Raw genomic sequence first — 26,198 nt, 5'->3', positions numbered from 1 at the left:
CAATAAATTCTTAGAAATTCTTAAAATTAAATTCAAAAAGAATAAAGTAATTCAGAAAGCATCTTAACCCTTTAAAGAGATCTTAAGCTCAAAAAATTGAGCACGAACAAGGACTTTTAAGACATTTAAGAGTTAAAGAGGGAGAAAATATGTGTTGCACACAATGAATGACAGTGAGTTAATAAGACGTTACACATTAGGTGCAGGGATCATGTTTGTGACCGGTCTAACTAGAGACACGCTAATCTCAGACACTGTGCAGAAATGCCATAGCGCATTGAAGTAATCACTAAATTAACATATTTTGCAAGTGGAAAAATGCAACTATGCAGCAGCAATGATTTGGGATTTTTGGGTGTTGCTGTTCATTTCCTATAAAACGCGTTAAGTATGACATGTCACACCCATCTCCCCCTCCCCCAAACACACACACACACAAGTTGTGTTTCCATGTTTTATGGGGACTCTTCATAGGTTTCTATACTTTACAGACTGTATGTATTATTGTCCTTCACCAAATCTACACTTAAACCTATCCCTTACAGGAAACTACTGGCATTTTTACATTTTCAAAATACGTAATTTTAGATTGTCAAAATGTATTGATATTCCTATCCTTGTGGGGACATTTGGTCCCCATAACATGATAAATACCAGGTACACACACACACACAGACAGAGTAAGTACCTGGGACACTGTCACGGCAACGCTTCAATGATTAGCACTTTCTTTAAATTACTGTCTTCCCTACATATATGTAATTACGCTTATGGTCATATTTATGACCAGCTCTGCAGCTTGGCTGCTGCTGTTCATATTAATTGGAAAATGAGCAACAATGTGCAAGGCATTGTGAATACTGAGAGTGCAAGCTGCATTTGTTACAGTGAGAGGGAATCATTGGCTGTTAGGAGTGTTGGTCACTCTGAAGTCTGTGGAGTGAAGAGATAGCTGGTGCCTTTTCGGACAGGAGGTAATCTGGCCCCCCTCCAGCTGGGACACAGAGACCTTACATGGACTCCCACTCACTTTTCATACTCGTCAATACATTTTAATTGGATGAGGGGAGAATCCAAACACGGTCTGCCATGCCAAGCAGGACTTGACAGCAATCCCAGTTCTTCAAAGGAAGTGTGTGTGCATATTTGTGTGTGTGCGTGTGTATTTATATATTAATTTTTTATTGCCTTTTTGCTTTTCATCATAATTGGACTGTTTTGTGGCAGTCTCAATTACCCAGAATGAATTCATCATCAGTCTTTTTATGTTCAGTTTTGCTAATAACGGTGTACGTTTTATGTATATGCAACATCATGGAATACATTTAATATGTTAAAGTTTTACTAGTGGCATGGTTTAAGTATTTTACCATCTTTGATGATGAGTGTCACTGTAGAATCTTAACATGTGATCTCAACATGTCTGCCCCAATAAGGGTCTGCTCCATTCGAACTCAGCTTTTATTAGGGCACTAAAATGATGATTTCAAATGTATTCATTTAGTTGCATATAAAATTTTTAATGATGGAAAATTAAATGCCTTTTTTTACATACAACACTCACAATATTTTAAATGTAATTTGTTTCAGTGATGAGAAAACTACATTTTTAGATGCCATTACTCCAGGTTTTAATGTCACATGATCCTGTAGTATATATACAAAGTATTCATTTCAGGTTTTATGGTGCTCTGAACTGATTTGGTTCAGAAAAACAGACACTTAATATATTCGCTTACATATAGTTTCAAATACCATCTCATTAAAACATAATTGCAGAATACGAGCCTCCATCGATTAATCTGACAGTGACGAAAAAAATGTTAAAATTAATAGCTCTGTGAGGGCTATTATGGCATTTATTAGCTATTTCATTTAACAGCCTACATTTTGCACTCTTAAAAAAAAATCACTTCTTATGCCCAGTATCTTCTCCAGCCTCTCTAGAAACCTGGCAAACGCAAATGTATTCACTCCTGCACAGTCTGTGATCCTTTCTGGGTGGCACGCATTCACTATTCCACATCTCCAGTGGAGGAGACAGGGGTGAGCAAGGGATCTGGGCCGGGATCCAGGTCTCTCGACCGGGATTCTGAAACACACTCTCAGCCTCAGAACCCCTGGAGCTCCAGCCTTCTGCTGTTTATGCAAGAGCTTCTACTGGCTCCAACAGGGGTCTGCTCCTTCCATCTGGCCAGGAATCAGAGACCTGACCCACCGCTAAGACTCCCCATGGCACCAGAAAGACAGGATGATGCAGAGAGGAAATCAGGAGAGAAGGTGTGAGGAATGAGAGCGCAATCATCATGAGATGTAAGGAGTGGATGGCTCATTAATTCAAGTCAACCTCCACAATTGCCTGCACAGATATGGTGATCAGGTGCATGAGAAATTCTTCCACAGATTTATTTGGTTACTAATTTAAGTTTTCTGCACATAGTGAGATTCCCTTTACATCTGGCATGAGCTTGTGTTTGATTTGACTTGATATATTACTAAGATAGCCGCATGTGAATAATGTAAATGCATGCTCATTTAGTCAGGTTCTGCCCTTGACCACCTCTGAATATGGTTTCAATGATTTAGTCACATGCTGTATATATTGGTGTAATTATGACCGTTTTTTTAAATCATAAGATCATAAAAATTATAATATAAGGGAGAGAAAAAAAGCCTGCAATAAACTAAACTAAAAGAGAATATATATATATATATATATATATATATAGCAATCCCATAAATGATTGAGAAAATGAGTTAGCCTATTTATAATAATTGTTTATATTAATAATTAATAATTGTACTTAACTAGCACTTTTAAAAAAACACAGATGTAGAGTAGAGTTGTAGAGTTATTCCTTTGGGAATTAGTTTAATATGGTTTTTGCTGTATTTTTTTTTTTTTACCAAGAGCTGTTTCTTTTGAAATACAATTATATGATTGTCACTAGATGTGTGATTCAGAAAATAAGATTTTTATAAAACATTGCTCAGTTTACAATGCATGCCTCTGACTCGCTAAAAATAAATAATCACAATTCCGCCCAATACTGTTTGTGTTTTTGACTAAAACAATCCAACTTCAATCTGACTATATGCTGTGCAATGTATGAATTTGCTTTAATAAAAAAAAAGAACAACCTCCTAAGTCTTTTCTTTAGGAATCAGGTTTGTGCCGTGTGATTTTAATTCACTAAAAAGAAGAAACTCATATGAATTATTCATTCACAGTCAAATTATATTGTTTGTGTTGTACGGCTTTGATGCATTTAAAAGTAGGAGCCATTTGTTTGGAAATCAGATTATACAGTTTGTGCAGCATGGATTTGATTTATTAAAAAAAAACAAAATAAAGAAACAAACAGACACACACACACAAAATGCTGGGTAAAATATGTAAAGAAAATGCATTTGGGTTACAGAAAATTGCGTTAAACATTTAGCCCAGCTGTTGGGTCAAAATATGAAGTTTTCTGATAATGTCTTTCATGCTTTCATGACAGTGTTATTTACTTGTCCTCCCAGTTTATATCCAAAATATGTAAAATTTTGTTTCCGAAAGCGAGTAAAGCTTTTACAGGTTTGCAACAGAATGGAGGTAATTGATTAATGACACAATTTTGTAACCCTTTAAACTCTAAACAAAAATAAGACAACATTATACTTCAGATATTTTCAACCTACAAGCTACATCAAACCATTCTTTGTTTTTTTTTGTTTTTTTCTAGTCTATTGCACATAACAGTTGTTGGATAACCTCTTGCCAGAGGGCAGGTTTAGTGCATGAGGAGAACCGTATGATAGAATAATAAAAGAGTCCATTGACATTGAACACAGAATATCTCGCAAAATCATTAACGCAGACTGACAGTTCTCAGATACTAAGGTTACGGAGATCAGAAAGCTGTAGATTCTCCACTCAGACCTAGGTAAATAACTATTTCAGACCTCCTCCGGGAACAACGGAGAGCTGTCAGCATCAGCGTGGGCTCCCTGTTTGAAACCAGAGTCGGGGAGAAGAGGGTCCTGATTGGATTGTGGGAATCTAGGCCAAATCGTCAAGCTGCATCAGAGAGACAGACACCTGGTGCATTCAAGTGATGAGGAAGGCCACAAGAGGGGAGGAAATGCTTGAGGTTGAGAGTAATCTCTGCTTCGACAGCCTTCATTGTTGTCCCCTCTTCTCATCGATCAGCCCAATCGCAGCATCCTAAAGCCACACAGCAGCCAATGAGGGATCAACAGAACCTAAAGTTGATTGCATAAGGTTGTAGGTATCCTGGCATATGTGCATTGTGCCTCAGGGAGGACATGTTATGCATTTTCAATCAGTGTTAAATATGTGTACACACAAATCTGGCAAATACACATGCACCTACGCATACACAAATGTCCCTGGAAAATGTGTCCACACTTTAATCACTTTAAATACTTAAGAGATGAAGCCTGTAATATTATGTGATTGACACAAATTACATCAAATCATCTATACACGTTAAATCGGCAAAACATATTAAGAGCTGTTTGTGCTTTATTATACATTACTCAAACATATGCACATTACAGACTTGTCAAGATCAATGTGTCTTTTTGACAAATTGTAAGATATTAAAACAAATATAGATGGCTGTAGGTTATCAGAGAGAATCAGACAACTTAAGATTCGATCAAATCACTGAAACTTGAGGAGCCAAATTCCACAAAGGGGCCCAGGACCAGACAACAACGTCATAAATCTGGCCTGATGCAATCAGATCTTCTTTCACAAACCAGCTTGCAACATTAACACAAAAGAACACTTATTGATAATCCCAACTCAGGAAGGAGATCGTTCATTTTGGGGCACATCATGATTGTGATCAAGTCGAGACTTTTTTGGATAGATCTCCATCCCCTCTCTCAGGACACTGGAAATTTCTGATGAGACCTTTTTAACCTCTGGTCTCCAAAGACTACATTCTCAAGTCACAGAATAAAAGACAGTCTTTTAACACGTGAAGATGCAATAAAATCATTTTAAATGGACTCATGAGCACCTACTCAGCAATATGCATAACATCATATTATATATATATATATATATATATATATATATATATATATATATATATATATATATATATATATATAACTCACACATTTAACTATAATGTGCTAATTACTCATTGTGTATGTATTTTAAATAACTATTGAATGGTTTATAGCTTGATATTCATGTTTACTATGTGTATGCTTCAAACTTTTTGCTCGAAACGTTTTGTCCAATCAATTCTTAGTCAATTGTACTATATTCATGTTATAGAAATCATGCCCAAAACTATACTCTGCAAGAGCAGGAACATTTGGACCAAGTGACTGATAAGATAACATTCACGATTTATGATTTATGAATTTGAGAGGAGACGTACCCAACACCCCAAGCTAAAACATTATCTATTGGTTGAAACGCGATTTGGGATGCGTCCAATAGCTGAGTTTTAAATACTCGAGACATGATTCAACTTACGCTCTTTAGTTACGCTGTTAGCCTTGATTTTAACATCTAGCTCTAAGCCTACGCTCTTAGCCTGCTTCTAAGCTTTTAGTCATCATGTTTCGCGTTCTTTGAGAGCCGGTCCAGTGTCCTCCAGCCTGCACATCTGCTGATAGCCACGATGAGAAGAAAATCCATCTAGTCTCGTTGCTTCTATTTATTTACTTTACTTTCTGCATCCACTTCAACCAGACCGCGTCTCTGCTTCTCCAGTCAACACCCAATTAATGACAGAATTTTTGGGTGAGCTATCCCTTTAAGGAATCAGAATTAAATTATGAGTAACAAATTCATGTCAGATCTTTAAAGTTTTTGTGACAGGTGCATTTCTCCCGAGAGACAGAGATTGAGTCATCTCAAGTGACGCAATGACCTGCCTGCTCTGTTTGTCACAGAAAAAGTGTGTGTGTGTGTGTGTGTGGGTCACTGAAATATAAGTAGTATTCTTACTTTTGTTTAGAGCTTAAAGGGTTACTCCACCCCAAAATGAAAATGTTGTCATTAATCACTTACCCCCGGTAGTGAAATATAAAATTATTTAATACAACGACACCTTAAACATCCAAAAGGTGGTGACGTCTTAATAAGAGATTATTATTTCAGCCTATTCCTTCAATCTACTGATTCATTCAGAAACGATGCAGCTGCCTGTATGAATTCACTGAATTACTGATTCACTCGATTACTTTACAAAATGAATTCAGTAAGTCCATATTGTGCATAGGTTAGCCTTATTTTTTAGTTTAGTCGCTATACGTTGGGAATTCCGCATGTTACTAGAAAATGCATGTTATTTTGAAAACGCCCAAGCTAAGTTACTGTTATGCTAGCGTCGCCTAGCGTTTTCATGATTCAGAGAAATTGATCTCAACGGCAGCACATTGAGGCAGTAACACCCGACACACTAGATCTGTTTGTTTTATATCTACATAGGATATTCATGCAGTTGTTTAGCCGTGTCTGACAGATAGACTATCTAATATTTGCACTTCTGAACAGAATTCTAATTAGATTCATACTGACCTTCCCGATAATGCTGACATGTAACTGTGTGTGCGTGCCTGGATGAGTGCATCTGAGGCCTCTGAAAACACACTACCACCATCCTACTCTATGTCCTTTCATGTTGCATCTCTGCTGCTGTAGATCAAGGTTGAGCTCATCTGGAGGTCGGCTCCATATCAAAGGCAACGTGATCAGGTTACAGCATGCCACGTCCACCACCAACAGGCCTGGGGTGAAAGCCAGTGTGGAGCAGGTGCCTCTCAATCAAACATAAATCTGCAGTCACTGTAAATGATTCTTTGATCAGGTAAATAATGCTAATAAATGACCAAATATTTACTCAATTTTGAATAAACATGCAATTATTTTCAAGCAGAACTCACTTGCTCATATTCACACAAATTATGATTACGTGGGTAATGAAGTAATAAATACTTAATAAACACTTTTTTGCAGTTCCTTGACATATATATGGCTTTTTTGAGATTGGTACCTGGTACAGCAGTTGCTTGGGCTATGAGTCCCGTGAATAAAAGATGAAAGCTAAGGACTTGGTTCAGCATATGTGTTGTATTGTGTGTGTGTGTGTTTTTTTGTTAACATTAAAATGCCACAGTATGTGAAACATCCAATATAATAAAATAATGCAACATTCACATTCATCTGTTTTGGATAAAACTAAATATGCTTTTAGGAAACCCTAAGGGACGAGACGTTTACTTTTTGTTTTTATCGTCTCGTGAGCTTGGCTTAATTTTTTGTGATCTCAATAACAAGTTGTTTTCTTGACACATATTTACATTTTTTTTATGATCTTGACATTAAAAAAAATATTTATTTTCTCGCAATCACAACATAATTTGCAGTGTACATAACTTTTTATTTTTAATTTTTTTATTCATTCTTTCTATTTTTTGAGTTCCAGGGTCTCCATTCGGAAAGGTCACTGATTAGATTTAAATAAGAGTATAGTTAATAACATTATAGAATTTTCTACATTTTTTATGATTAGAGTTTGTTGTAGTAATGCATTTAGAAAACATGGATCGGATGTTTACTTTGAGATCACAAGAAAATAGCTATTTTATACCAAGGTCACGACGGGTAAAAAATAGTAGCAATGCATGGCCTCTTATGTTTTCTGTACACTGTTCAATTAAATGTAAATGTTTTGCAAACTGTGCAAGAAGAATCAAAAAAACATTTTGCACAATGTCATAATTCATATTGACCATTATCCCTTTTCAAAAGATATTTAATATAGTTGTGTTATTGTTGCGTGCACTTCTTTCGGGTGTTTTTTTGTTCATATTGTGTTCATATTACTGTAAAAGTATTCATGTGACGTTCTCTTCAATAGACCCCAAGTACTTTTCTGTCCATTTAAATAAAAAGATGAGGTGCATATTGAACAACATAAAACCTCATAAAAAAGGGGGAACAATAGACGTTAGTTAGGTCGTGGGAGACCAATTGTAGTAAATAAAAAACATGAAAAAAATGGTTTATTTGTACAGTCTGTTTAGTAGACAGTATTAAATGTCACCATAATTTTTTACAGCCTTTACTTGAGGCACCAAATAAACAACCGGATTGGCTGTCAAAGCTTTTACTGTTCATCAGCTACTATTGGTAGATTTTACATCGTGTTAACTTTTTATTATTTTTTTAATCCAACTTTCTAGAACAGTATTTTGTGTGACAGGCGCGCTGTAAACGCACCGCATGAGCTGATACAAACATTACGGCTCTTCTCCTCCATCAGGCATCTCAGCATTACTCAGCTGCGTGTTTGCAAATCATTAATTCTCCTGGTGGGCCTGACTCATGTCTGTCGGAAAAGGAGAAAACTCCAGACTGCAGTGAGAAGCTCAGATGGGGGACACGTGAACACGGGCGCTTTCCCGCCATCACCTCACTGCCAGAAAGCAGCGGGCGGCTAATTAAAGAGACGCCTCTTTGGCTTTGGCACACCCCGCACACATATGTTGTTGATTGGCCACCTTTCAGGTGTCGCGGGGTGTGAGTACGCGTGTGTTGATATTCATATGTAGTATGTTTATAACGGGCCGGGGAAGTGGAAGCAGGAACGGGCACGTGGGCAGGCGTGCTGGCTGGAGGCATATGCTCAAATCCACAAAGGGCTGTGTGTATGTGACTGACAGCGGCACGGCCGAGAGAGTGACGGAGCCCATCGTCATTAAATGCAGGGGTGATACCTGGTCTAACGAGAGTGACTCGGCATTGAAAAGAAAATGGGTTTCGAACATGCTTTATCAGCTTAGCTTGCAGCTATCGGTGCACATTTGGCATTTATACTAAGAATAAACATTTTTTGTTTCTTTGAAATCAGAAAACAGGGCTGTTTCTTTTGTGGTAACGTGTTTGTGATTATTTCATATTTTTATGGACAGTCTCAAATGCTTCTAGGCAAGAATGGTTTATAGAGCGGGTGAATGGGGTCATCGCCCCAGGCGTCAGACTGTCAGGGGCCTCCAAAGCCTCGGGCTGCGCAGCCAGAGAACATCGGCTCCTCATACAGTATTGACCACGGGTCAGTGACAAAGAAGAGAACCCGCGATAATGAAAAGAACACATCTAGTTTTAAAAAAAAGAAAACATGTGGCAGGATCTTTGAAATGTATCAGCCCTGGCTCGCTGTGCCTGTGGTGACAGATGAACATGAATATAGCTGCATTTTATCACAATGGCTGTTGCATCACGGCAGTTCGAAAATGAAACGTCTGGTGATTTACATTTAGAAATAATGTACCACTTGCATTATCTCCTGCCTTAAACCTTACCGATAGAGTTACGAAAAGTGAGATAAAGTGCTTTGACTTAGTTTTAGTTTTACTCAACTTTGAAGCATCCTAGGTGTATGGGTTAGGGTTCTTCAGCAATGGAAATCCTTCTACGTGTTCACTTACAAAACCCCGGTTTGTTATTTCATAAACAGCGTTTTTTCACTAATCATGCAACTCACACGTCTCCATCCGCCGGGACTATTTCTGTGCACCACAGACGGCGGAAGTGAGAAAATGTTTTATGTCTGATTGAAATATGGATATTTATCTTACAAAGGATTCACTACAGGAGGCCTGTATTCATCCTGCGGAGTTACCTACTCGGTACAGATACCAGTGAAAATCCATAAAATAAAAGCATCCTAAAAAAAACTAAAGCGTGCTAAATTAAAACACACTACGTTTATTAATAAAGTCAAACAGTTTCAATGCCGTTCTTTACCTATTTAAAATTGTGTTTCAATTTTTTTCACAAGTAATAAAAGTATGGAAAACTGTGGAAAAGTTTCACCCAAATTTAATTTGTCTTTTAATTAATGAAATGAAATTTTTTGGTAAATAAATGGGATTTACTATTGAAATTAAAAAAGATAATGTATGCTATAGCATCACATACATTATTCTAAATAATAGTAATGCATTTCTGGCACAATGTCTAAATCAAACTTTTATTTTACTTATAAGTGAAACAGTAAAATGCATGTTAAATGACGTGATTTAGCAGTGAGATGTTTATGGGGTTAACCGGGTTCTCGTTACCACCGATATTTTAAAAAACAATGCTAATGTGTTGTTACATTTTTTTCTGACTGTGTACGGCTGTAAGGAACTCGGCAGGAACGTAGCTTCTCTATGAGAACTTTATGATCTGCAGCCCAGGGTCAGGACGGTGTGCTTATGTACTTGTGATTTAGTTATTGAAAGCTGTGATGTGAGACACGGGAAGTCGTGTGATGATGCTGTGAGGGTGTGTTTGAAAGCTGCGAGGATGGCAGGTCAAAAGTCACACCTCAGATATTTCCCGCAGATCTCGAGAAGTAAATAGCCGGGCTTTGAGCTTTCGCAAGCTCTGTTTGAGTGCTCGCTGTCTCCGCCGACAAATTACTGCAGCAGAGTTCGCTGCGAGCCGTGAACAGAACAGACAACCTTCTGAGGCTCTGCCACCAGGAGAGCTGGTTAACCAGCAGATGAACGTTGTTCTGTGCAGGCATGTGCCTTCATGATTTTGTCCGTGCAATTCAAAAGTTTTAAAGGAGCGCTTTTATTAATCAGGAATGTATTCAATTGATCTAAAGCAGGGGTGTCAAACTCAGTTCCTGGAGGGCTGGAGCCCTGCAGAGTTTATATGCAAGCCTAATTAAATACACCTGATCCAGCTAATCAAGTAATTCAGGCTTATTTAAAAGCTACATGTTATGTCAGGGTTGGAACTGAAATCTGCAGAGTTTGACACACCTGATCTAAAGCGACATATAAATATATATATATATATATATATATATATATATATATATATATATATATATTTTTTTTTTTTTTTTTTTTTTTTTTTTTTAATAAATAAATAAATTAAAAAAACTGAATAATGAAGTGTTTAAAATGACTGTGTTTTTCATTTACATGAATAGCCCTTGGAAGCCTTAATCAGCTTTAAAATTAAAAAAAAAAAAAAACACATACATAGGGTACATACTATACATACGTACATGATCTATAACATCCAGTTTTATGTTTCAACCATGTCAGAGAGCTCTGAATTCAGTATTGTACCTACAAGTAAAGTATTTATAAGTAAAATATACCACATTTCATTAGTATTAGGGACAATTAGTGAGGAATGGGTAATAAAAACAACTTTACGACGTAGCAAACATTCACTGGTATTACTGGGGATGATTTGAAATTTGACCTGGATGTGTTTTGTGAAATTCGCCAAAGCAGATTATAATTTTTTTAAGTTATGTTTTCTTTTTTTTTTTTTACCTTAGCAATTAAAATAGTCATCTTAGAGGATTTTAAACATTGAAGAACGTTAACAACCTGTGTGTGTGCGCGTGGGTGGTCGAATGCACGTGACTCCACACCGATATTCACTTTCTAGAAACTGAAATTGAAAACTTTTTCTGCACAAAGGAACCGAGAAGATCTGCTTGTGCTTATCAATACGTGGCTATGCCTGCATAGAAAAACGTCTGCCACAAAGCAGTGAAGAGTTCATTAAGTTCCTTTCGAATTGTAAGTCAGGGAGGCTTGCTGTACATTCTGCATCACTCAGCATCACAGCGACACAAGCATCTTGTGCATGTGGCTTCAGACATTCCCACCAGGTTACTTGTGTCATCACGTACTCGATACCCTCATATTGTCCAGCGAAGCGCGAAAGGAGACGGTTTGTAAATTTTCCAACAATGAATGTAAACAGTGCTTGAGCATTCTGCAAAAATATATATTTTCGCATTCAACAGAATAAATTAACATGCGGGTTTGAAATGACACGAATGCAAGCCAGTTTCATTTTTTGGGCATGTTTACGTTTTTGGATAGACCTTGAAAGAAAGCGAATCTAATATCTGTATCAGGCAGCCAAAGTCAGCATCCCTGTCCTGTCCTTTTCCATATTATTTAGCATTCATTTATCAACTCTATGATCTGTTCATTCATTTAACACGGGCCTTGGGGGCGGTGCGAGGACCTTGAGACTCACAATGCATTTAATTACAGAGCCCCTATGATACCCGGCTCCTTAATTGATTCAGGCTTCCTTTGTGCACTTCCGAACGGTGAGAGACACAAACATAATAAACGAAAGCCATGTGCGCAACACAAGATTCGGTCTCTGCTAGATCTGTACACATGTTGTTGTGTAATATCTCATCTCTTTTTGCAGTACAGGATGTAACAAAACAGTATCACAGCCGGTGCTTTCTCCATTAAAGGGACAGTGTACCCGGAAAACAAATGGTCAACATTTGCGTAAAAGAAGATAAAAATTTCATTTTCAATAGAATCACATACCTGTAATCAGGGCTTTACTCACTGTTTTTTTTTTAACAATTTTGTTGCTGGGAAATTAAACAATAAAAGCATGCATCATCTTTCATATCAAACTCTTTTATTAATTATTAATACAATTTTAAAATGAGTTTTATCTAATTATAACAGTATATTTATATATATATATATATATATATATATATATATATATATATATATATATATATATATATATATATATATATATATATAAATAATGCAAAGCTACAGTGAAAGTAAACTGCCAGTAGTTGGCAGCGACTCTCTTTGAAGCATGTGATCCGATCAGACGACTGATTCATTCAAGAATCGAAGCAAGCGCCTGTCTTTATGCATGGACCACTGAAGCATGGACTCAAATGATTCAAAATTCAAAAGCGTAATCTTTCTTTGGAACTATTTCCATCAACCATAGTATGTCTTCTATTTTCTGGTCAGATTGAATGTTACTTTTGACTGATGGAGCAATTACAATAAATGTTTGAAAATGCAACTTGTTTTGACTATTTAATACAAGTAAGAAAATGTAAGGTGACTACGTAAAGTAACAATAACTTATTGAAAATAAATAAAGTTTATGTATTAAACAAGCATAAATCCCAGTTCATCAGTTATCATAAAATTGATTTAATTCATTTACATTAACTGGACATGAACAGGTGAAGCTTAAACAATTGTTAATTTTTGCATTAAATTGATGTGATTTAATTGGATGGAAAATTGACATCCAATTGAATTACATAAGTTTTTTTGAGTGCATTGGCAATATATGCTGTCAATAAACTACTTGTTTTAACTCTTGTATAAAATGCCAAATTAGTATTTGTGATTTTTAGGGAAAACTTTGTGGCTGTGTCTAGGCTGTATGTTATAAAAATAAAAACAAAGTTACATTCTTCGGTGTGCAGTTGCGTTCGTTTTGATTTCTCCACAAGATTCTCTCTCATAGACAAGCTGTGTGAGCTTCAACTGGCGAGACCTTGTTGTTACTGTTGATTACTCATCATCAATCTTCGTTTGAATGTAATAAAATCCGAATCATCATTTCAGTGCAGTTGATGTTTTATTTAGATTAATTTTCCGGTCGGGCAAGTAAAATCAACTTGCCCCAGACAGGCATTAATGTCGAGCTTTGTTACTGTATATAAATTCAACCCTGCAGAGTGGCTAGTGGGAGTGATTATATGCAGAGTGCTGAAGAAGAAAATTTTAAAGGAACAGATCATCCAAAAAATTTTAATTGTCAAAATTTGTTCATCCGTGGAAAATTAAAGGCTTACTCCAAAACAGTAAAAGCTTCTTTTTTTCCTTTGGAGCACAATTTAAGATATTTTGAATGAAAACCGAGAGGCATTGACTGTTAAGTAAATTACACTGTCAAGATCCAGAAGTGACGCACATCGTCTGCCATCAGTGGTTCAATCTGAATGTTATAGAACAAGAATACTTTTTGGTATTGGTAAAAAAGAAAAGAAGAATTTATTCAATCATTTTTCTCCTCTGTGTCTCTCCATAATACATACATTATATATATATATATATATATATATATATATATATATATATATATATATATATATATATATATATATATATATATATATATATATGTATATGTATATATAAATATATATATATATATATATATATATATATATATATATATATATATATATATATATATATATATATAATGTAAGAATATAAATATATAAATAAATATGCACAGATTATGTAAAGAAAAACTTTTATTTTAGATGCAAATAGTCGCAATTAATCGATTGACAGTACTATTTAAAACATCCATTATGCTTTCATTTGCCATATTTGATGTGGTTTATGTCTGCTTGTTGATCAGTGTTTATCTGTGAGTAAAAGCCTGAATTAAACTATATATTAAATGATACGTTATAGAGTTTAAGTCATGTCCCTTCAGATTTGAGTTAAACCACTCGCCTGTCTTGTATAATCGCTTATTGTACTTTTTGAAATGTCATCGTTTGGATATTCAATGGAGAGACAGAAACCTCTCAGGTTTCATTCAGTTCTGTGTGCTGAAGATTAAGAAAAGTCTTAAGCGTTTGGAAATATAACATGAGCGTGAGCGAAAATGATGAAAGAATTTAGCATTTTTCCTGGACTACGTCTTTAAGAGAATTTCATTTTTGGTGAGCTATCCCTTTAAGGAAAACAAATCAATACCTTTGCTGTGGTCTTGTAAGTTGTTAGAGATGCTTGGCCATATTTCATTCTCTTTGGGCAGGAATCAAGCTCTAGGCAGAGATTGCCTGCGGGTGAAGTCATCTCATTCGCTTAATATGTCGAACTACCATTTATTCCACTGCAATTGTCCCAACCACACAGTCCAAAGGACTACTGGATCCTCGGTTCTGTTTGACAAATGATACCGCCGCTACATATGCACCCTTAGGGTCTTCTGTCAGGTCTTATGGGTTACTCTGTTGCTATGACGATGGGAGGTGAAACTGAGGTCATCTGGAAAAAAATAAATAAATTAATGCAGCAAATGAATAGTTGCTCGAAAGAGGGGTGTTCCTCGGGATCATTACATTGATTTCCCATATTAAAGTTTGACAGGGAACGAGCAACTGGTGACAGATGGGTAAGGGGGAACGGCCCTCCCCCTTCCCAGCGCGTCACCATGCATGGCGTCCGGCAGAGAAATAGCCAGCCCTCTAGAGAATGTTTGTTCGAAGGGGGCTCATTGAGCTGTTATGTCATTAGATTTTACTGCCCACTGGACACGAGATAACATTGCCGTAACTTATTGATCGGCTGCCGGCAAGACCAAACCCTTGTTATGAAGATAAGTCCATAAACACCATCAAAATGAAGATGAGCTCAACAGGTGCTACTCACACTCTTGATTTTAATGCAGACGCCGTGCTCAATTTTCACCCCGGCTCGTCTCACAATTCATAATTTAGATCTCTTGATGAGTGTGCTGAAAGTTTTGCGCAAGAACACTGAAAATATTCCAGAAGACGAACAGGCAATTTTCCACAGAGTGGATGAGATTCTAGCCTTAGCGAGACACCAAAAATTGGGAAAACAGAGGAACACTAAGTTGCAACGTAATTTTTTGTCACAAGCGAAAATATATTTACAGAAGATATGATCCTTTTAAGAATCGTCTGTGTGTTCCTGTAGGCTGTGTCTTTCCATGCCTTCTCTGCCCATGAAGTATGGCGACGGGAGGGGGGAGTTCTGTTCAGATCGGCGACAGATGATCAGTCTTGGCACTGTTAATCCTCATTATTTTCCATGTGAATCTTTGATTTCCTCTTGCTCTGCCAGCTGATTTTCTCTAATGAGTGATAAGCACTTCCTCTAAAATCTTTAACCCGGGAAGGGTTCATCAGTAATATAATCTGGCCGTTATGAGAGCTGTGCTGACAACCGCAAGTGCAACAACATCCAAACAAGTGTCTTTCCTAACTGCATTTAGGGTCACACGGTACAATGGGGCTAAAGGCCTTCCGGGGCTTTTTTGCTTTTATTTTCGAAAAAAAAAAAAACACCATAGCATTTTCCTTTGTCTTTATGCATTACAAAACTGATTTTATGCATGAGAATATCTAATAATTCAAATGAATCTTAATAACGGATATTTATGTCGCTTTTTATTGGAATTTAAGAGGTTACGAAATGTGAAAAGTGGTTAAATCGACAGTACCGAGCAAAAGTCTTACACCACCTACACCGGACATGAGCAGTTCAGCTCTACAAAATACTACTGAACTCATTATAATCAGTGATTGGATGCAGCGCAGCGCGACACCACAAATCCCTGACAGTAAACTGCTGCACCGCTCCGTTCTATTCATGACATATTGACAGGAAGTTCAAATTATTTGCAACGGTTCGTTCGTCGCATCCGGTGTAGACAGATTTAACTCTGCAGGTAGGTCTCTTGAAGCGTCTTGGAGATGTTGCCGCAGTACTTCTGGCTTTAGTATGTCTCGGTTCGCTCTGTTTCTTCATGTCACTCATGGCAAGATGTTTGGAAATGTACACTGATATCTCCTGATTACTCACTACAGCAAAAATATAGAAAGAACTTACTTAAAACTATGTTTAGACGGCGAAAATATAGTAGCCTTTGACTTTGGACATAACTCTTTCTAATAAAAATTCCTGCTGACAAAAGAGTCTGGAAATCGTCTGGTAGGACCTTTTATTAAATGTACTGTACCTTGATTTCCTCGCAGCCTAATTTTTATTGATGGAAAGGCAAAACATGGTGTCTCCAGGCTAAAGTCTGTAGCCCTTGGGGGGTTTTCCCTCAGGCTTTGGGGTATTTTAATCTCATAGTTTTTTTTTTTTTTCTTAATCATTAAATGCATCTGCCATTTCTTTTATTAGTTTTACGCTCTACAATATTTTGCAGATGAAATCTGACGAGGTTCATCTTATTCAACTCAAAGCGTCTTGTGCTGCCATTAGCGCAGTTATCCAAACCTACAAATGATACCCATATACGTTTAAAATAACGCTTTTATATAGATATTTCTGTGATTATGTAATTGATAAACTTATGCGGTGCACAGATACAGTAAACTGCAGGAGCAGTTAAGGATCATCATTTGAAGAAATGCTGACAAAACGTTATACAAATTATGTCTCACTTTGTTTATTACACACTATTGATTTAGAATATTGCGACGGTTGCATAATTTGGACTCTTTTGCTTTATAAATAATGTTAAATGATAATGTTGGTTAATATTTCAATAATATTAATGCAATCGAACATCTCAGGAAAGATGTAGAGGGTGCGTTTTTTATAGAAAGGACTGTATATAGGCTGCTCTATGCATTAAAACCTTAAAGTGTGTAAATGGGGGAAAAGCACTGATTAGCATGCCGTCCTCGCCCCTCTCCGCACGTTCAGCACCCAAATACAGGCAGAAAGGCAGAAGCTAAGCGCGTGGTTATTGTGCACAGCTTGCACACTTTGTTTGCTTTCAAATGCAGGATCAAACAGGGCCATGCAGCACAAGGTTAGACTGTTAGAGGACAAATATACAGTATCTGTGTCTCTCTCGGGCTCTCTTTCTCTCCCTCTCTCTCTCTCTCTCTCTCTCTCTCTCTCACACACGCTCACAAGATCTCCTCACGTTTCCGCGCTCGCTTTCCAACGTGCTGCTTTGACGCCCAGATGTCTCTCCTGTGCCCGGCTCCTTACACACAGTTACACGCTGCATACTAATAAACTTCAGCCTGAACTGGATGAACGAGACATACAAATGTCGTTTCATCTCTGTCACACGCTGATTCTCCTTCACGCAACATGTTGCGATATCCTTTTCCTCTCGTCTTTGCGCATTTAAAGGACATTACGCACCGCCAAAACGATGCCATTTAACGCCACAGCGTCTTTAAACGTCCACACTGCGTCTTTTATTCTGCTCGGAGCTCGTAGAAAGGATCGCTTTTGACGGGAACGTGACGGGATGCTGAAGATGAGCGGACTATGAATACGGACAAGAGGAAGGACAAGGGGGCGAACGGCTTTGAAATCTAAACGCGTACGGGGAAATGTGCATTTATTATGGGTGATCTCTCATATTGAAACGTCCAGTGAGTGTGCGTGCGTGCGTGTGTGTATGTGTGTGTGTGTGTGTGTGAGAGAGTGCGGGTGCGCGCGCGCGCGTATATCCATCGCCTGTAGTCTGTAGATCTGTGTTACTGCGCCAGGATGGAGATGACGCAAATGACCCAGCTCCCCAAAAAGTGTTTCAAGACGAACATGGCGGCAACTTAACACAGGACCCAAGATGATGATGATGATGATGAACAGCAGAGAAGATCGAATGCAATCCGCCCAGATAGGGAAAGAGCAGCTCGTTCAGCGTCTCGCCTTCCCTTGAGGAGATACGGGAACAGAGGAGGCATGTTGTCACACAGAAAGCGCTTTTTCTCCGGGGAGCCATGCGGAATAACGGAGATATGACCGCGCGCGGCTTCATCTAGCCCAGAGAGTCGGACACAGCTGCCGGGAGCGCTGTTGAACGGGAAGAAAACATTTCAAATCAATGCATTTTGTGGCAGAGGAGCCGTCGCGGTGGAGTCGGCTAGTGCTGCTCTTTCCTGAAATATGACCAGGGGTGCTTGGACGTGTCGGCAGCAAGATGACGGCTTAAAAATCTGCTTCGCACCCCGAGAGGACGAAAAGCCATTATTCACCGATTCGGAAAGGGCCCAGAGATGGCGACTGTCCTTAGCCTCTCTTTTGTTTATCACCGTTTTGCTCTCTGATCATCTGTGGTTCTGCGCCGAGGCGAAACTGACGAGGACGCGAGACAAACGGCTGGAGCACACGAACCATATACTTTCATCCAGCCATCAGAGAGAGCAGAGTCTTATTTTTATAGGCAATTCTACCAAACCTCTGTGGAGACTTGAAACTTGTCATCCTGACAGCCTCTCCAAAAACTGCTTGACTTTTGACGAGGCGGAAGCCGTGTGCTCGGGCCTCTCCGAGTGGAACCTGAGCGATTTCTATCTTTCTTTTTGTAACTCCTACTCGCTTTTGGATTTGTTTTACGGGTTTACGAGTCCGGACAATTTGACCTGTAGCCTGGACATGGCTGATGCGTCGGGATGCAGCCAGTGCGTCCAGGCTTACCAACGCTACGACCGACGAGCTCAGGAGAAATACCGAGAGTTTGAGCTTTTGGTTCAGAAATATGAAACGGATGTATATTCGGTGCGGACGTGTATGGAAGAGTGCACGGTAGGCGTACGCTGCCTTTCCCTATGGTGTTGCTTTGTTTGCTGACGGCTTCTAACAGAAGCTCGTCGTGTATGCTGTCGCATTTCTTTCACGTTAAGCATATGAAAAAAAAAGGCTCTTAACATGTGCACGGTCCGCTGTTTTGTCATCTGCAAGCGCGAGAACGCGCGCGGATACACGGTGCGCGCGCACTTGTGGATTAACGGGAGGTGGATTTCTTTTTTTTGGCACCCTGAATGCACAAGTTTGGGGTAAATGAAAAGGAGCTTATTGGAACGTCCAGCAGTATGTCTTTACTGTGTGGTGTGTTCAGGTGATTCCTAAATATTATGCAAATCCACTAAAGCCTACCAGTGGATAATCCATGACACAAATAAGAAATGATGGGCAAGCTACAGAAAAATGCAGCTGGCAGAAAACTAAATCTAAAACTAAACCCAAAGCTCCAAGCTTTGCTAGAAATATCAGCATTTTTTTAAAATATGAAATATGAAAAGAGTCAGATATTATGGTTAATGACTTTAATTACATATTTTTAAAAAATCCTCATATTGGAATAGCACATTGCTAGTTGTTGTGAGTGTGCTTATGTCAAACAGGCGAATGTGGGAATATCTTGGTACGGTATCAGATGGTAATTCTGTCTTCATATATAATGACATCACTATATAACGACAACCTTTTTCATTTTCCGTGGATTGTTATGCAAATGCCAAGGTAATGTAGTACCTTTTTTGGTACCTTGAAGTGTAAGCCTTTTTTTGTGCTGTTCTCTGCTAACTCAGAGTAGAATCGGGAGGGGGTGGTTTTCTTCACTTTTTAGCTAGCCAGGCAAAAAAGACTACCTTTAAACCGGCAAGCCATCTTACTGTAGGTTTGTTTAAGGTGTTTTTATCCACAGGGGATCCTTTCAAAGATGGTAATTACCTCAGTATGGAAGGATGAAGCTGAGGGCACGTCCTCTCATTTGAAACAGTCTGAGATTTATGGTCCTAGGTGTCTTGCGATCTAGGAAGAGATAAGAAAACACAAAGATTGCGAGAGGGAGCGAGAGAGAGGTGGCGCAGTGCTTTATGGAATTTCAATAACGCTAATAGCGCAGCAGTGATTTTTCTGCGTAATCCCCAGAAGGCTATTCTGTTCCAGTCATTGTTCAGGTTTTTTCTTTTCCTCTTCAGTCATGCTGATGAATAAGGCTGCTGTTGCACATGTGTGATACAGGACTGTTGCTTTTAGCCTGTACCTCAACAGAACATTCAACTACTGAGCAGCCGCAGCTGCAGCGGTACAGAACGTCACATGAAACATGCCATTCCCAAATGATTCAATTCTGGAGTTCGTATTTCCTGTGCTGTGGGGATGAGAAATCAAGGGCAAAATGTCCTGCCAAAGTGACTGCAGGACGCTTTGTAAAGTACATCAGCCATTACAGCGTTTCTGTGGGTGTGCGGCGCACTGTTGTTTTCTCTCTCTCTTTTTCGTATCCTGTATGGATTTGTTTAGTTTTCTTCAGGTTTACGCTTGAGAGCGACTCGGTCCCTGTCCGTGGTGCTGAAACGGGCACAAAATACATAGCAGCGCTTGCTGAACAAGACACACAATCACAAAAACAATCCGTATTTCTATTCATACCCTCCCTGGTAACAGTCTAAAATATTTAATTAAAGCTATGTTTACATCCAGGTGTTTCAAAACTCTATAACGTTTTGTTATAACAACCTATTTTCAATATTCCGATGAATACAATTTGCTGCATTTCAGCAATCCGCTACATTTAAAGAAATTTTTGCTTGAGGGAAACTGCGATATCGTAAATGCAGCCGTGCTTTAAGGGCGAAAAACGAAAATGTGAAAAATAAATTCTCACGCTATCCAAGATGCAGACGAGTTTGTTTCTTCGTCAGAACAGGTTTGGAGACGTTTAGCATTACACGCTTGCTCACCAATGGATCCTCTGCAGTGAATGGGTGCCATCGCGATAATCTAACACAGTAATCCACACAAATCCGGTCCATCAATTAACGCCTTGTGAAGCGAAAAGCTGCATGTTTGTAATACTTTCACCGTTAAGGTGTTTTTAACTTGAAGTCGAAAAGATGTCTAATGTGGATCAAGAGGGAAATATTCGCCGATCAGCCGTGGTTTACGTGCAAAAACTGTTCTAATCAAATATGGTGGTGTGAAAGAACAACAGGATATGGAGACTTTATCACTGGACGAGGCATTAATATGGATTATGGCCTTGTATTTTAGCCAGATCTGATGCTTTAAAGGTAAAACACTGTCATAATGGATTTGTTAATTACAAATTACTTCACAAAACGTTCATTGGCTTGCAGTTTTGTTGATCCTTAACAAATCTGTTCAAATAAAGAAAAACTTTTCTGAACCGGAGAAATAAAAATTTTTCCGCAAATGAATATTTTTGGGTATTCATCTTATTTTTCTTTTAATAAATAATTCAATATATTGCTTTGCACGATTTAGTTTTTTAAATAAGAACCGAAGCGTTAATACGGAATACGCTCTGTACATATCCTTCCATTCAGAAACTATTTACACTTCAGATGGTACACAAATCCAAGGCATAATCCATATTAATCCATAGATTGTTTAGACACTTCCTAAAATTACTCTTCCATTTCCCAGTCCAGAATCAAAAAGCCTGTAGAAAACCTAAGGCAGAAAAGCAACTATCTGGAAGAAATAAATTCATAATCCTCCATCTGTCTAAATGTGTGCATATGCATGCCTGACAGGGAGTTAAGGAAATACATGGAAATGAAGAGAGATTTGTTTTGTTACCTCTTCCCTAGTTTCAGCCTCAGGCTGCATGGGCCGCCCACAGTCCCTTCACTGACCATCTGATGCATGCTGCACACAAAACTGGCAAGCTCTAATCTGATTGGCCATCTTTAAGCAACATCCATAGTTGTTGTTTTTTCAGTCCACCTCAAAACAGTTTTTTACCGCTGTACCGCGTTGCTTAGTTGTCATTATGTTCTTGGACAGAGACTCAGACTATACATGTTTCCAATCTATTATTCTAACGCAGTCTGATAATTCTGACCTTTAAACTAAACAATCCCTGACTGGTCACTTTGTGTCGATCAGACAGACTCTTTCTGTCTAAGTTGGAGGTTCTTGGCCAGATATGCTGCAGTGTGAACCAGATCTTATGCCTTTAGTCAAACATCTGGCTACCTAGACTACTTCTTCCCAGGAGCGCTTAGTAGAGACATGCTTGTTCTTACAAGGCTTTTTGTCGGTTAGAATGACTCTGATTGACTGATGTTGATTGACAGCTGCTGGTGGATGTGAAGGGGGCCCAGGTGTCTTCCTTTAAACACGGCCAGGTTTTTTTGTCCAAGGGTCAGTGTAGGGTCAGCCCTGGAAGATACTTGAATTCATTAACCCCAAAAAGCCTGCAGTATTAAATAATTGTCTGATTTTTGTTTTTTCTCTAAAAATGGCAAACGTGCTTTTGCTGACTTTCATGGTTACAGTATAACAGTATGGCGCTTATACTCAAGGAAGTGGGAATAACACTTCAGTTAGACCCAAACTGAGCGAAAATATGCAATTTGGTGCAGTTCATGATATTTATATTGCCAAAAAGTAAACATTTGTTAATGTAAATCTGTGACTTTTACAACAAATAGCAAACTTACATAAATGCATTTGAAACGACCACCATATCTCTCAATAATATGTCTTCAGTAGGATGATATTTAAATGCTTTAGTTAGGTTTAATTAGTTTTGTGATCAAATGTTTTGTTTTATTGCGGGAAGGAGGGCAGCAAGACATTGTGCGGTGCAATTCATTGAAGGCTAAAGGAATAAATATTTTATACTCACGCTTGAACATCAAAATCTGAAAATGACGTATGGATAATCAAGTTATGTATTAGTTGCTTTAGTCCAGTAAATGTTAATCTTGAAATCTTACTAATAATATTCTCACGTTTACTTTATAAAAATCATCAAAGATAGAAGGCATGTAGTAGATGTGTATCAAGTATTATACAATAGGCTTTGTAGAGTCAGTTTTGCATAGAAAAGAAACTTTTGAACAGACATGTATTGAAAGTCCTCTGACTGCTTAACAAGGATGCATTTGTAATCAACATACTAAATACTTTAGTGATAATTGGTCCACGGAGAATGACTGGAATTGATACCTTGTTGTTTTGTTGGTGTTTTGGCATTGTAAGCTTCTTGTGAAGCACAACTCCTCTCCTTTTGTCCTCCTCCTTTTCATCATCTAATCAGTGCAGACTGTAGAAAGTGTTGGAAGAATCACGTCGTCCTAATGAAATAAAAATCTGAATCTGGGGATTTGGCAGCCTTTTAACACAATCTAAATTGCAAATCTATTCTTATGTTCGTGTGACCTTTGCATAAGCGCTGCTCTTTGTGTTTGAATTGCGGAAAGTCGGTTTAATGACCCCTGCGCTTCTTGAAGTGAAATTATATTTCAGAGGAAAACAATCATATCTCTCTTTGTCTCTCTTTCGCCCCCCTTTTTGAAAACGTTGTTTCCTCTTCTGCTCCCTCTCCCCGTGTGTTTGCTCGCCTCCTCACCTTCGTGGCCTGCGCATTGTTGCACACAAGTGGGGAGATAATGACATTTTTGGCGAGAGGCTGCCCTCTTGACAGCACGACAGTGTGACTTTGTAAGGGCGCTTTATTCACTGCCTAAGCCATGGCGACTGCAGAGGGAGCGGAATCCGGCCCTCTGCATCCTCTTCCCCAGGGCATTAAATATGTATGGGACTAAAGAGCCATGGACCTGCCGGATCTCTGTTTGCAAGGAAAATTAATGAGACGGAAAGACAGCGATTTCCACCATGCTGCCCCGTGTTCGCATCCGGGAACAAGCACTTCTGGTGCTGAATATCAGTGGTGATTAACATACAGAGGGCGGGTTCGCACCTCGTGGAGATCCATCATAGAAACATGAAGAGATCTCGAAGGTGAAGTGCGCCGTTTCTGCAGCGCTAGCTGCTCTGCTTGGAGTGGTGAAATTGCGATTGTTTTCAAGCAAGGTTTTGCGAACGCTCACACTTCACGCTCCACAATTAGCTAATGTAGCCCCGCTTAGAATTTCTGGACAGTTTTGCTTTGTGAGGCTGGTTGCGAAGATGAAATAATCGTAATAAGGTTTTGATGGTGTCGGAGCTGTTTGCATTAGAGGGCTGTCAACCTACTCGCGGTCGAATCTGTTTATTAATGTGGGATATAAAAAGTCACTGGGAAGAATTGTGTAGGGTTTACTTTGAAACTATGAAAGTTATCGTTCCTTTAAAATTAAAATATTTAGTATATATAAAGACACACACATACACTATATTTTTAGAAAGATTTACATGTTTATATTTATATTCATATAAGTATATTTAATATAAAAACTTTAGTATAGTATAGTTTAGTATAAAAATATAACATTTTTCTTAAATGTACGTATTATTGTTTATGTATTTCCACATTATATGCATGTTTCTTATGTATATGTAAACAAAAGCTGCTATTTTCAATGTGATTTATCACAATTAATTGTTTGACAACACTGAAACATAATTGTTCACATTAAAAAAAGTCTTACACAGGAAATCCCAGGAACCTGGTATAAAACACGTAACATTTATCTACATATAAATTTCATCTTTACGCATTAATGAGATTAGCCAGAGCATGTGATTTTTGCCCGAGTGTGGTTATACATTTTACCTGCATGATTTGAGATAAATTTTAGTGTGAAAGTTGCTGATGAATCATGATTTGAGTCATTTTTCATTGCAATTACATGAAAAAAAAAAAAAAAAATCTTCCGAATGTCTCTCTTTATCTCTCACAGAAGAACAAAAGCTTTGGAAGGAAATAAGCATGAGAACAAGAATTTTCTCTATTCCTCTAAACATGAGAGTTTCATCCACAATCCACATGAGAAATCTCCTTTGCACTGCACAAGCACACTCAACCATTATTACTATTATGGAAATGTTTCTTAACCTCTCCTACCCATACACCAACTCGCCCACCCACACTAGATGAACCCGAAGCAGAGAAAGAAGCTGGCAAGTGTGAGTGTTTACTCTCCTCAGGTAGAGAATAATCTAGCCGCGGGGAACGTCCACCTGCATCTAGGCACGGAAACCAAGCACACGGCCATAAACACACAGTAACCAGACCTTTCATTTAGCCCTGCCACTGCCGGAGCAGCAGGTACCTCCTTAATCCTTTCCAACTAGACCGGTCTCCAAATCGTTGAAATCAATGCTTCCTGCTCGAGTCCTCTTTAACCTTTCCTGGAAGGGCAGATGGTGAAAAGAGGGCTGGCTGACGAGGCTTCTTTGGCTTGGAGGCTCATATGCCACTCCGTGTCCCTGGAGTTGGCTTATCGTCCTCAGCCCCGGGGCCTTTTTGACACGGCACAGAGGCTCAGCGGAAAGCCAGAGGACAAAGCCAAGGATCACGATCCTATTCTGCTGCCGCCTCACGGGCCAGAGATGCGCTCGCGGCCCGTAGGGCACTCGTGTGATCGTTGTTTTCCCCTGTCTGGAACACTTGTAAAACCACAAGCAATTACTGTCAGCTCTGTGCACACATGGGCGTATTTACCGATGTGTTGTGAATTCCCATTTAGAGACGAGACAGATATGAAATGGAAGATAAATGAAGTTGCATGTGGGAAGTGTCTTTCTCTGTTGGAGCGAATGGTCATAAAGCGAAGGCATTCGCTCTTGTTTCATAACGAGGAGCTCAATGAGGAAACAAGTTGAAATGTGTGCGAACTGCAAAGATATTAAACCCGTGGTTCTTAACCTTTTTTGACTCCAAGACAATAATCAAAGGCCTGAATCTAGACTGTGTTATCTGTACTTCTGGTGTAATGACAAAGCCGCTGGTTGTCAAACTTTATGTACACAGATATAATATTGTATAGGAGTGAAAGTATTTAAATACTGAAAGAATTACAGTTAATTAGCAACTACATGTCTACTAACTCTCAGAGTAGACCGTTATGGAGTAAGTTTAGGGTTAGTGGCATAAGTTGACG

General features: G+C 38.5%; 1 protein-coding gene across 1 annotated transcript in view; it reads left to right on the top strand.

Moving 5' to 3' along the window:
• Positions 1-17,559: 17,559 nt before the first annotated feature.
• LOC122352171 (transmembrane protein FAM155A) overlaps positions 17,560-26,198 on the top strand; it is a 97,790-nt gene continuing 89,151 nt past the window's right edge. Inside the window, exon 1 of the mRNA XM_043249750.1 lies at positions 17,560-19,137. Within this exon, the coding sequence (XP_043105685.1) occupies positions 18,499-19,137 (639 nt within the window). The 5' untranslated portion in view covers positions 17,560-18,498. The remainder of the gene's footprint in view (positions 19,138-26,198) is intronic.

The sequence above is a fragment of the Puntigrus tetrazona genome, chromosome 9 (genome assembly GCF_018831695.1).
Source record: "Puntigrus tetrazona isolate hp1 chromosome 9, ASM1883169v1, whole genome shotgun sequence".
Taxonomy (NCBI): domain Eukaryota; kingdom Metazoa; phylum Chordata; class Actinopteri; order Cypriniformes; family Cyprinidae; genus Puntigrus; species Puntigrus tetrazona.
This window is presented reverse-complemented; position numbering and strand designations above follow the sequence as displayed.